General features: G+C 36.1%; 2 protein-coding genes across 2 annotated transcripts; one reads left to right on the plus strand and one right to left on the minus strand.

Annotated features, from left to right (window-relative positions):
• LOC149044809 (large ribosomal subunit protein eL29-like) lies at window positions 1–2,994 on the plus strand. Its single transcript, XM_089206283.1, has 4 exons — window positions 1–31; window positions 146–211; window positions 315–379; window positions 2,873–2,994. Exons 2-4 carry the CDS (start codon window positions 175–177, stop codon window positions 2,957–2,959), a joined length of 189 nt encoding a protein of 62 aa, XP_089062409.1. The 5' UTR covers window positions 1–31; window positions 146–174; the 3' UTR covers window positions 2,960–2,994.
• A 954-nt stretch (window positions 2,995–3,948) lies between these two features.
• LOC113679922 (transmembrane protein 43-like) lies at window positions 3,949–12,183 on the minus strand. The gene is made up of 11 exons (XM_027196900.2): window positions 12,071–12,183; window positions 10,212–10,385; window positions 9,549–9,683; window positions 8,812–8,906; window positions 8,280–8,329; window positions 7,001–7,141; window positions 6,781–6,899; window positions 6,123–6,200; window positions 5,785–5,886; window positions 5,225–5,342; window positions 3,949–5,129 (listed from the first exon to the last, which is right to left on the minus strand). Exons 1-11 carry the CDS (start codon window positions 12,083–12,085, stop codon window positions 4,921–4,923), a joined length of 1,236 nt encoding a protein of 411 aa, XP_027052701.2. The 5' UTR covers window positions 12,086–12,183; the 3' UTR covers window positions 3,949–4,920.
• Window positions 12,184–12,415: the final 232 nt, after the last annotated feature.

A 12,415-nucleotide genomic window follows, 5' to 3' on the forward strand; every position in this document is an offset into this window, starting at 1 on the left:
AAAACTGTCTTGACTTGGTTGAACAATCCAGGTAATATCTTTTCCTCAATTAACCATCTTAACCTCCAATTGTTGACTTTTAGTGGCTCAGTGATTAAAGTGTTAAAGTGCCATTGAGCTAACCAATTTTTGGCAAAATTTGTAGGATTTTGGCGAGATTGTTCACGTCTTGATATGGCGAAGTCAAAGAATCACACCAACCACAATCAAGGTGAGTATTTAACCAGTGTAACTTGTGTTTCAGTTTATTTCAGCGAGTTGAAGTCTTTATGGCATATTAATTTCAATTTGATACACTTTGTTTATTCTTTTAGGCCACAAATGGCACAGAAATGGAATCAAAAAGCCCAAGAAGCAGCGATTTCCATCTTTGAAAGGGGTACGTTTACCGATGATTTTAAGTTGTTATTCTACAGAATGAAATAGTTTTACCTCTTTTTAAATACCTCTTTTTAATGTTAGTTTGTACACGGTTATAACGCAAACTTTGAGTCCTGCAAAAGGTGTCGTTATTAGCGGAAAGTGGAACCCATAATTATGTGACTCGAAATTTGCGTTACATTACGTGACCCAGTAAATACAGAAATCGTACATATGGGCCCCTTTTTATGTGCAATTATTTACCTCGATCGATCCTTGAGTTCGATGGTCTTAAACGAAGATGTGTGTTAAAAATTTTGATTTTAGTGATGAATGTAGAAGGATAGGTAGAGTGCTTATGATCTAAAGTAACTTGTGGACACGAGTGCTGTATTTTCGACATATATAGCATCAAGGACTTCCTGTCAATTTCCTGGTGTTGAAAAGTTGGTGGTCATTTATGCTGGTGAATTACAATTATAACAAGGAAATATAATTGTTTATCTTATGGTGTAGTCACTTCCAATCTGATATGCAAACTTTTGATAGCATACTGCAGTTTGATTAAGACAAGAAGCCTTACTGGTTACATGAAACCTCAAGGAACAGCCTAACTCGGAAGCTTGTGCAGGGCAATCCTTGACCCATACAAACTTTACATCCTCTTTGATTTAAGTTATAAAGATATCACTTTGAATAAAAGGCACTTACACCTACAAAATTGGCTGTGACTACACCACAAAAGGAATTTGTAAAGAAATGTCATGAGAGGAACAGTGTAAAGTGACTAAGGAATATTCTCCATGATTGGGCTATTGAAATTGAACTGGAGAATTCTGTGCAGTGATGGAATAGTTTTATGATCTTTGAGAAGTAATGAACATCCTGTACCTAGAGTGCACCATATTTGACTTGCTCATTCGTAAACAGCATTGTGTTTGTGTGAAAAGAATTTGGATAGAAATGTAGATGTAACTGCATGGACAATTAAATATGGAAAATATGACCTACACTACTCAATCCTTTCACTCCCAAGATTGCACTAGTAATTCTCCTCACTGTCTGACTTAAAACTCTTAGGATGTTAGTTTGGAGAATTTTGCATTGGATCAACAAATAATCCTCCAATTGACATTTTTCTTTAATCTTGTCACTTGGTCATTCATGGGACTTTCAGGGTTAATGAATGTCTAGAGCTATCCACTGCTTAACCCTAAATCCCAAGATCTGAGTGTTATTTCTCCCTTTTAGCTGCTACACATTTCCTTGTAAATTAGTTGTGAGAATTTTGAGTTAGATCAGGATAACAACTTCTACCTGAAATGTTTGAGTACTCATGCCGGTTTGCTGAATAATGTGAAACTATTATAGGAAGAAGTTTTATGTTCATTATTTCTGGAAGTTAAGGGGTTAAGGTACATTCCCACCAAATACTAAGGGTTATTTAAGATTTCTCTGTGAAGGCACTTGTCTGACTTGACTTGTACACACTCATTGAAATGTGCAATCAGATGGCTGAGTTCTTCTTTCCCAAAATTGTTATAATAAATCAGTCCCCTCAAACAGTTTTAATAATGTTGTGCTTTCAGCTATAGAATTGTATTCATGTTTCTGTGTTTGTAATTATGAGTGAGCTATAAATATGTCACTTAATGGATTTATATTGTTCGGTCTGCAATGATATGAGTGATTGACAAAATCAGACAACTGCAAAGTGGGAGTCGGATTTGTTTATCATGAGTATGATTACACACAGAATTGGATGACAACAAAATCCTGTTACCAATAAATCATAACCATTTCAATTTCCAAAAGAACAAATACACTTAGAGCAAATATCCCCTGTGGCGACAATGGGTTTAGTTAAAAATTCCTCCATTTTGAAAATTGCCTAGTTTTTCTTTGGATAAGTGGTTGTTGCTATGGTTATTGTGATCAATTCTGTGATTGGTGGATTTAGCTGAGAGGACAGATTACACTGTCCAATTACAACTGTAATGAATGAGTGAAAAATGAAGCTGGGAAGGCACCAATAAGAATTGAAGAATTTGTCATGGTTATGATTAAACTTGAAATCTTCACTCACTGATGTAGGTGTCAAGACAATCTCAGCTAAACAACTACTAACAGTCCACACAAACACTTTTGAAATTCTGTGCTCTCAGCTATAAATTATTTCCTCATTTTATATTACATGTAATTATGAGTAGTGGTGAATGCTCCCCTGAATGGATTTTACTCTAAATTTTCACTTGCTAATGCATGCTCTGGAGCAAGAGTTAATTAAGAGTAAATTTTACCATCGAACTTGATACTTTCAGACATAGAGACTCTATGAAAATATAATTGTTCATTACCCATATAATTCTCTGACAAATAGTTTTTGAGGTTGTGTAGTTAGTCATACAAATAATTTACTTGTTTGGTTGGCAAAGCATGACCATGATTAATTTCTTTTTTTGTCATCCTAGAGGCTAACTTTTGTTGGTCACATTTGCTTTTTGTTTTTAAGGTTGACCCGAAACTCCTGAGAAACTTGCGTTTTGCTAAGAAGCATAACAAGCGCCATGGCGGAAAAGCTGTGAATATGGAATCTTAAGCTTTTGTTTGTGGAATAAAAAAAGATGTAAATAACTCTTCCTGGTGTATTGTGTTTGGTGTGGGTCTATTAGATGTCTTTGTACTGAACATCTACACATACAACTTAGTTGGTATTTCCTTCATGTAAATTTTGTTGCTTAACAAGGGTGAAAAGGTTTAAAATTAGTGAAAATCCACTGAAAGTGCTGAACAGTAGCCCATGAGTTAAACCCTTAAACTCCCAGAAGTGATTAACAAGTAACTTCTCCCCATAACATCCATACATTGTCATATAGGTAACAAGAATACTTAAAACTTATCGGGTAGAAGTTATCTTATTCTCAAACTAATTTACAAGGATATTTTCTAGCAGCTAGGGAAGAAAGTTAACAGTTAGTTCTTGGTAGTTAAGGTTAAGTGCAATTGATTTCATTAACTCTCCTGTATCCAATGTACAGGTTGAAGTGGCACAGCTGAAGAGTTATGGCTACCTAGATCATACCCTTTCATTTTGCACCAAAGGAAAAGTTTAGGACTGGACTCAATAGATACCTTGGTAGTTTGAGAGAAAAGAGACTACCATTAGTACATAGACAGATAGACTTGATTTGCAGCTTCTAAAGAAATGGTTGAATTAATGAGCCACCCTTGGTTAAGGAATGGTACCATGAAAAGAATAGATGTGTAGAATGCAAATTAAGGGTGTATCCCCAATGAGAAGAATAAAAATTGCAGCAGTTCTTTTGAACCTTTCCACCCTTAGATCAGTATGCATATTCTCCTGACTGTTCTTTATACATTTCTATGGTGCTGGCAAGGAGAATTTAACTGTCAGAGCTCTTTTTGTCAGTGGCCTTATCCTTTATACTGGTAACAGAATTAGGAGGTTGTCTCTCTCAGGGTAGATGGGTTAACACTTCACCTACCCACATCAAGGAATGACAACAGGGTCTTATCACTTTCTTTTGAAAAGATGTTTTTACCTGAGGATGAATATACCAATATCGATGTTGACATTATTTATAAGCCAAACCTTGCCAGTTTTCATTATTGAATTGTAAGGGCTAGGGCATTGTAATATATTGAATTAGTTGCATTTCACACTTGCAATGTGGCCCTAAGTCACTATATAGCCAAGGAAAAGTGATCATTTCAAGTAACAAAACAACTGACTGACTAAAAATGCTAGTAAGACACTGGCTGATCTATATTTCCACTGTAAACCAGATGTTGGCTGAGGTGTAGCTTATAAGTTTTTCTATTTCTCCAAACCTTTCTTTCATGATCAAGGAAGGAGACACATTGCATTACACACTTAACTTGAGCAGAGGCATCACACTATAAAATTCTAGTAAAACTCCCTCTGACCACAACCACTACATACTGCAGAGGCTTAACTAACCCTGCACTCATTGCGTGATTCATTCTTAGAGACTGTTGACTGCTGTATTGTCAGAAGTTTCCCAACCCTTGCACTAGGATTTTCTCACATGAAAACTCTAAATAATTAATTTTCAATCTCAGTCACTGGTTTTTATACTTTGTTCCATTGCTCCTTTAGTAGCTTACGTTTTTATTATTTTCCTTTTTTTAACATGTCAAACAAAGACATGAGATACTAGTGTTGTCCCATACGCATCAACTATTTTGTCTTCACACTCTTCAGACAAAGTGCTCTTTCTTGGAGGAGAGAATTTGCCGTGTGCCAAAAACCCAACAACAGCTGCAAAGAGCACTTTGTTGCCTTTGCTTTTACCTAATTTAATCATTTTACATCCAAAACATTAAATCTAAATGTAACTTTCTATCATTTTCACACTATTGTGGCCAAAACTGTGTAGGTCTGAATAATGAACACCAATACAGAAATTTTACTTTTTGAAGTCACACTGTCTCTCGTCCTTCATAATAATACCCCCTAGTTCAGTGACTAACGACGCTACAAATGACTTCCCTAACGTTCGCATTTAAATAAACTTTTTAGTGTTTCCTTTGATTGAGAGCTTGTGCACGTCGTCTGGACAGAAGTATTGGAACAGCTGCTGCCGCCAGTAATGTCATGCCCAGAATTGGTCGATGAGCTATCCAGCCAATTGCTATGGTAACCAGAGACAGTGAAGTAGCAAGACATAGGCACAAGAGCGTCAGGCCCAGGCCCACAAGTTCACGGACAACAGGCAACCAGGAGACTGGAAAAAAAAAAGGACAGAGTTCTTTATAAAAGTGATGTAAGGTAAATGTTTTCCTCCAGTCATCTAGATTTTAAACGGAAGTGGTCACTTACTCAGTACAACAACAATACTGGTCATCATCTGAAATCCAAGGAACATCAGGACCCAGCCTACTCCTCTTAAAACCCATGTTAAAGCTGTGTTGGCGGACTGTTCGGCTTCAAAAATCTCCTACAAAGAAACAATCTGTCAGTCAATCTATCAATTTTAGCAAACGTAATACCGGCATTTACTGTATTTTTACACAGAATGTTTTCGCCACTACTGATGTTACTGATCCTTACAGCATGGAGAATACTTGTTCACATGAACCAAGAATGTAACCCGCCTCAACAAAAAGAGCAGACAGACGAAAAACAGCGCTTGTAAGGGAACGGCTGTTTTCATGCGCTTGTTTTTTTTGCCTGCATCCTCTTATCGATTGCCTGAAACGGGCAGCACAATCCTTGAAATCAGTTGAGATATTTCTCAAGGGAAAGGAACAGGAAAGCAAGTCTTCTCGTGTTCAGGTAATATTTTACTATGGTCCGGTTTTAGGCCGTAAAGAAACAAGGATATACTCAAATAAAGAGAATCCTCTGGACATAACAAAAATTCCGTGCTGTTGGCTCACCTCAGCACTCATTTCTCCAGGATAAAGGAGCTCCAATGAATCGCCAGATCTTGTGTGATAATGTGATAATCTTCCACCTTGCTGTCGAGCTACAATACTAACCTGTCAAGAAATAACACTAACTGATAAGTCATTCCAAAAAAGGTAGAACTGTTTATAAAATTTCGGCATCAACAGAAACAAGAACTTGTGAAAAAGTTATGATACAAGGTGAGATGCAATTAGGATTTAGCTCTGACAGGGAGGAGGTATTATTCACATGATAAGCTGAATTGCGCTCGCCTAACGCTACTTATTGCATATGTGCATATTAAAAAGAGGAGTTAGGAGAATCATACCTTGATTGGGTCTCCCAAACCTGAGCCTGGCTTCCCACTAAGCCCAGCATAGGAAAACTGGACGCGCACATCTCCCACCTGTTGATAAAATACGTTTAAAATTGTTCATAGGAACTCTCAGTAAAAATTTGGACCTTGATTCAATACACGAATTATGTGATTTCTATATAACATGAAATTAGTCAAAGGCGTTAGCTGGAAAAATTGCTTCAGAAGGCCGTTTGTCAATGTGACCAGGCAGGGCTTTCAATGCACAACACCTAAGGGAGGAAGAAACAGCGAAAGCTGCAGAATAACATGGAGAGGTTCAACTAAGGTTTGAGGAACAACAGGAGGAACTAACACCCAGCAGTGAAGATCTAGAGTTACCAAGAACAGGGGAAAATGGAAATCTGACAGACAGGATATGTTTTAGTGAGAATTAAAAAGGGATCGTAAGTCAAACGAATGGTTGCTTTTCACACGAATGTTGTAGCACTTTTTGGTGAAGACTGATTGGTCAGTGTTGCTGTCATGTTATTGGCTGACTCTAATAGCTGCTGCCGTCAGTTGTGATTAGCTACCCAAATGGCCCGCTCAGTTGTGATTGGTAAGTTTCAACAGTCTTATAGCCACTCACAACTATGCAATCACAAGACTTCACCACGAATCAACTTACTCTGGGATAAAATGGGTCCGTAGAATGATAAAACATCCCGTTATGGATATTCATCATCTTTCCTTGAGGAACTTCATGGGGATTCAATGGCTGGAAAGCATCTATTTTTCCAATAAGCCCTAACAAAACAAAGATAAAAAGCATGATACAGGTGTTGCTACCCTAATACAAAATCTTGCCTACTCCTGTGGACAGTAACTGATCTTCTTTCAAAATATACCTTTAGAAAGACTGAATACCCCAACTCTCACAGAGTCTGCCTCTTTAGTGTATGACTGTACTGGCATAGTGTTGGGATTCTGATGCCCAGCAGGGTTATCAAAACTATCACTTCTGACAATGATGTCTCTCCACTCGGTAGCTGCAAAAAGTAAAGACAAGAATAAATGTATAAAGGGGGTAAGCTTTTAAGGAAATTGTGGTGCTGCATTGTTGGGAAAGTAAAACAAAATAATTTGGGTCTTATCAATTGAATTAATAACGTTAACTGGCCAATGTAAAGAGTTTGAAAATTTGATAAAACTATGTGAAACTATTTTCAGTGGCCAATTTAGATTATCAATCCTATTAATAAAACTAAAATTATCTTGAAAGACAAAAATAAGCAGATATAAGGCTTACATGTAACCATTGGGTCATGTCTCTCACAGATAGTTAAAGGTTTGTGTATTAATCCTTTCACTCCCCAGATCTCATTAGTAATTCTCCTCACTGTCTGCCAAACAATTCTCACTATGTTAGTTTGGAGAATTTGGTATCGGATCAATTAGTAATCCTATAATTGATATTTTTCCAGAATTCTCATCACTTGACTGCATGATATTGTATAGATATAATAAGGAGAAATTCTACCTTGGTCATTCACGGGAGTTAACCATGCAACTTTGGGAGATACTATGTGCCTGACTCTAGTTTGAAAGGACCAGGGTCAAGCCAAGCTGATCAGGTTACTGTGCAGTGTTCTTAGGGAAAGACACTATGGTTTCACAAGTGAATTATCTTTATCCTGGGCATGGAGGGGGACTTGACAGGTGGTAATCCCAATTACTTGGAATTTACTCAAGAAAGACTAGGATACCATATATACATGCCATACATGAGGAGTGGAAATATTTTCAGTCACTTGATGCTATGTGATAAGCTAAAAGCTTCAGCAGTCCATAACAGGCGACTCAGGATCACATTTTGGGTCAGGATTGTTAAAAAAAGTTATAACTTTTGTCAAAGACAAGCTGTTACTAATTATATTACAGTCAGACTAGAACATGTTTCGCATAGATTCTTGCACATCTTCGGTCATGAGAATGTTCTCTTACATAATTCCCTCGATCATTTATTTCAGCATCTGACCTAAATTTGAACCAGTAATATGTCATATCCCCTAAATTATTCAGAGAGAGTTGCTTTGCCTCTCTAGCAATCAATTTTTGGTTAAAAAAATCTCTTTTTGTTATTATTTTTAACTTTTGGAATAAGAAGACCAATTTCATTACACTTACTGTATGAGAAGGTTGTTTCTACTCTTTTTCGTTCTCCTTCATCATATTCTCTGAAATTTCAATGATACCTTGAAAACATTCTTATCAATATTTTACAACATTACAATCACTTGACTGTGTATATGGTGGTCCATAGAGAAGGTGAAAAAAAAAACACTAAAATAACTTGCTATTAATAATAATAATTGTCACAATAAATATTATGTAGTACTATATGAATGGCAAATGAGACCCCCATCTTTAGGCCATCACATTTTGTTTATCCCTCATATGATTTAAGACAGAGTTGGTTCTATTACCATAAATGTAAGTGACACTGTTCTCACAGTTTCATTATGTCTTTATTTATCAGCAAACCAGTAATGAGTTCAGTTGAAGCTTTTCACTTTAGTTAATGGAACTCTATTGCCTCAAGTTAGTACACCACTGATACATTTTTTAACTGATCTACAAGGAAAAGAATAGCATGTACATGAAGAAGGAGGAATCAAAAAGAAGATTGGATCAGGAGAGTTCCAGGGTTGATCAATACCTGGTGTGTTTATGTTCCACCCATTGATACATTTCAACCTTTCGTCTTAGTTTGACAGCTTTGACTGCAATGCCATAGTCTGAATCACTCAGCGCCTGACCAGAATAGTAATTAAAAATGATATTAACTGGTAGTATGATTTATAATATTATATTATGTATAAAATTATAGCATTTGGGATAATATATATTACAGTTATAATAAAAGAAGATGAGAACTATAACAATGTCTTACAAAGTTATTATTCAATTTGATAACATACGGCTTTGTAAAACACAAGAGGTTTGTCCTGCTACACCAGGTAGGATAACCAAGTTGAAGATGTTGTCTCATGAAACTCACTTATTCTTCCCCTACCCACCCCTACTTAAGGTTGGTATACAAGATAATTTTTGACAACACTACCAAACAGTTAGGTATTGGATTATAGGAAAATTTTTTAGTTCAAAGTTGCTTTTTTTTTAATATGGTTTTGATAACCATTCACCCCAATCCAGACCAAAAATGCATTTCTCCTTCAATACCATTTTTAAGCACAAAGGTGATTAGAAGTAAAACTTAAAACACTAATTCTTAGGGAAAAAAATTATTAATAGAAACAAATAGCAAACAGAATGGAGATTTAATAATCAGATCCTAAGAGTGAATCATTTTGAAAAATCAGCCAAAAGATCTCAGGGTTGTTTAAGCTGTCTTGCAACATACAGACTCAAGGGAAGAAAAGACATCACTCTCACCCTTTCTGTTTGAAGACTTCCAGAGAGGTGAACCAGTTTATCCTGATATTCAGGACTAATTTGGTCAATGTTATGAATATGGACTACTTGTTTCAGACCCTCATCCAATGATAGAGCTGTTTGAACAGCCCTTCCCTGTCAAGTGAAGTGTAATCATTTCTTTTGTATTAAGAACATGTCTACAGTAACTTCGCAGGTTTTTACACCTTATTAACCCTTTACAACCTAGCATCAGTAAGCAAACTCTCTATACTATGCTCTATACATTTCCTAAGGTGCTGCATGAAAAGGAGAATTTTTTATCAACAATCCAGAGCTTCTTTAGTTGGTGATCATTTCCTTTATTCTCGTAACCTAGATGTATAATTCCAGGATGATATTGTAAGGAGAAATTAGGTGCTAATCACTCTAAACGGTTGAAGGGTTAAGCTCTTTTGTATTATCAGTCTTCAATTATTGTATTGATACTGTATTGTATTTGAAAATGTACATTCACTTGTTCATAAGGCACTAGCAGAGTTACATCCACAACAATAGATGCAGAGGAAAAACAAAAATAAAATAATAAACAATAACTATTCCAGTAACTGTAATTTAGTACTTCTTGATTTCCTGTATCGTATTAAAAATGGACTAGGAGCCCCTAGGAGCTTTCATCCTCACCTCATTCCAATAAATCACAGGAAATGAAACAATAACAAGAAGAATTCCAAACAGGGATGCACAGAAGCTTTCCTGCACTTGCTTAAAAAATCCAGGGTTGTCTTTGTATGAAACCCTCACATGGCTGTCACTTGGTGAACTTCCTATGTTATGCATTCCTGGGGCACTGGGATTCTACAGAAAAAGGAGTATATGCATTATATCAAATACAAATGAATAAAGGGGGTAAATTTTTAAAGAAACTGTGGTTCTGCATTGAGCCCTCCTGTGAAACACACATGACTGAAATATATTCCCATTATTACCAACTCTTGTTCCTATGGAACTGCAGACACTTTCATGCCCTCCAGCCCAAGATTTCATTTGTTTTTTCTCTCGCTACAGCAAACACCTATAAAGTACTTTGATACTAGGATAAAGGTAAATACAGAAACCATTCTTCAATTAGGTGCTGCTGGATCTTTTTCCACTTCATGAGACCATGTTAGTAACTTTATGTTTGCATAGTTACATATTATCCAGTTACATATTATCCCGTTATTAGGGACCCTTGCTCTCATGGACACTAAATCTCCCCCTGAGGGTGTCTGAAATAACGGGAGTCATTATTAACATAACAGTTTGGTTTTAACAACTGAATAATGATGTAAATTAGCCACCATAAAGAGTTTCCAAGAGTGTGCTCTTCATCTTTTGCTCTGACCTAAGGTTAAATGCTTGAAACATCAGCTTAGAAACTCTTTTAACCCTTTAACTCCCAAGATCTCATTAGTAATTCTCCTTACTGTCTGCCATATAATTCTTGCAATGTTAGTTTGGAGAATTTGGTATTGGATCAACTATAAACCACCAATCAATATTTTTCTTTATTCTCATCACTTGTCTGATATTGTATTGATATTGTAAGGAGAAATTCTGCCTCAGTCACTCATGGGAGTTAAAGGGTTAAGGTGGCCAATTTAAATTGTATATTATCGACTCATTGAGTAAAAATTATTGAGTAGAGAAGTAACATAAATCTACAATTACTTAGACTCTACCTTATTTTCAATGGTATAATGTCACCCCCCTTAGCCCTTTACACCCTAATATCAGTATGCATATTCTCCATACTGTTCTCTATACATTCCATAAGGTGCTGATAAGGGAATTTGTCTAAAAATCAAGAGCTTCTTCAGTTAATGATCATTTCCTAATTCATGTGACCTTATATAATGTTTGATTCAGCAGTGATACTATCAAGAGAAATGCTAGTCATTCTAGGGGTCAAAGGTTTATATCACACATTCTTGATAGTAAGTTATTCAAAAGGCGTGACGATTTCCATAAAATAAATAGGAGCACCTGTAAGATAAAATATTAATTCAACAATTTCAGGGCCTCATAGATATGGGATAAAACTACACTAACCAAATCTTAATTTTAATTTGTTATTGAATTGGGCGTCAAAATTTAAACTGACAGCTCTCGTAACAACAGATTAAAAATTAAGTAACTTTAAGTTGATATCCAATCGACTTTTTTTTTTGTTTGGTTTGTAAACGATGTGCAAACACGCAGACAAACGAATACGTAGATTTGAAAGCAAAACACTTCTGTCTGACAAAACTATCAGTGAAACCATTCTAAGGTACAAAGACGGTTCTAAATCAAAACTGGGAAAAGATCTCGCCTCATAAAGATCGTCTATAAGTAACACACCTGCATGAACTTTGGAAGGGCGAGAGTAAGACCTGCAATGATGGCGATACAATTTACAAGTAAAACTTATTTACAGTGATAAATACGTTGATTTTGGTGTTGTAATACCTTCTTTCCCTGGTTTTATTAACCCTCTAAATTGAACATAAAATACTTACATGTGACCGATACATGATGATTCTCCGCTCGCTAAAAATCTTCGAATCAGCGAAAATGAAAGAGGAAGTAAATAAAATAACAGGCGTTACACATTTTCCTCGAAGAGTCTGGGACAACTAGACTCCCAGTTTCCCGCGGACAAGTTAAAGGTAGTGGGATATTCCCATTATCGTTCCAAAGTTAATTCTCTTCCTGTACGGAGCTATTCGAGTGATGACAGAAGAAAAATGGAATGAAATGGTACCTTAGTTTCTTTTAACAATCCTTGATGCTATGATACAGAAATAAAGGTTGTAAGGCAGATTTAAGTCAATCTGCTGATGGATGGATCCGCTCGTTGACAA

The sequence above is a fragment of the Pocillopora damicornis genome, chromosome 5 (assembly GCF_964200805.1).
Source record: "Pocillopora damicornis chromosome 5, jaPocDami1.2, whole genome shotgun sequence".
NCBI classification, from domain to species: Eukaryota; Metazoa; Cnidaria; class Anthozoa; order Scleractinia; family Pocilloporidae; genus Pocillopora; species Pocillopora damicornis.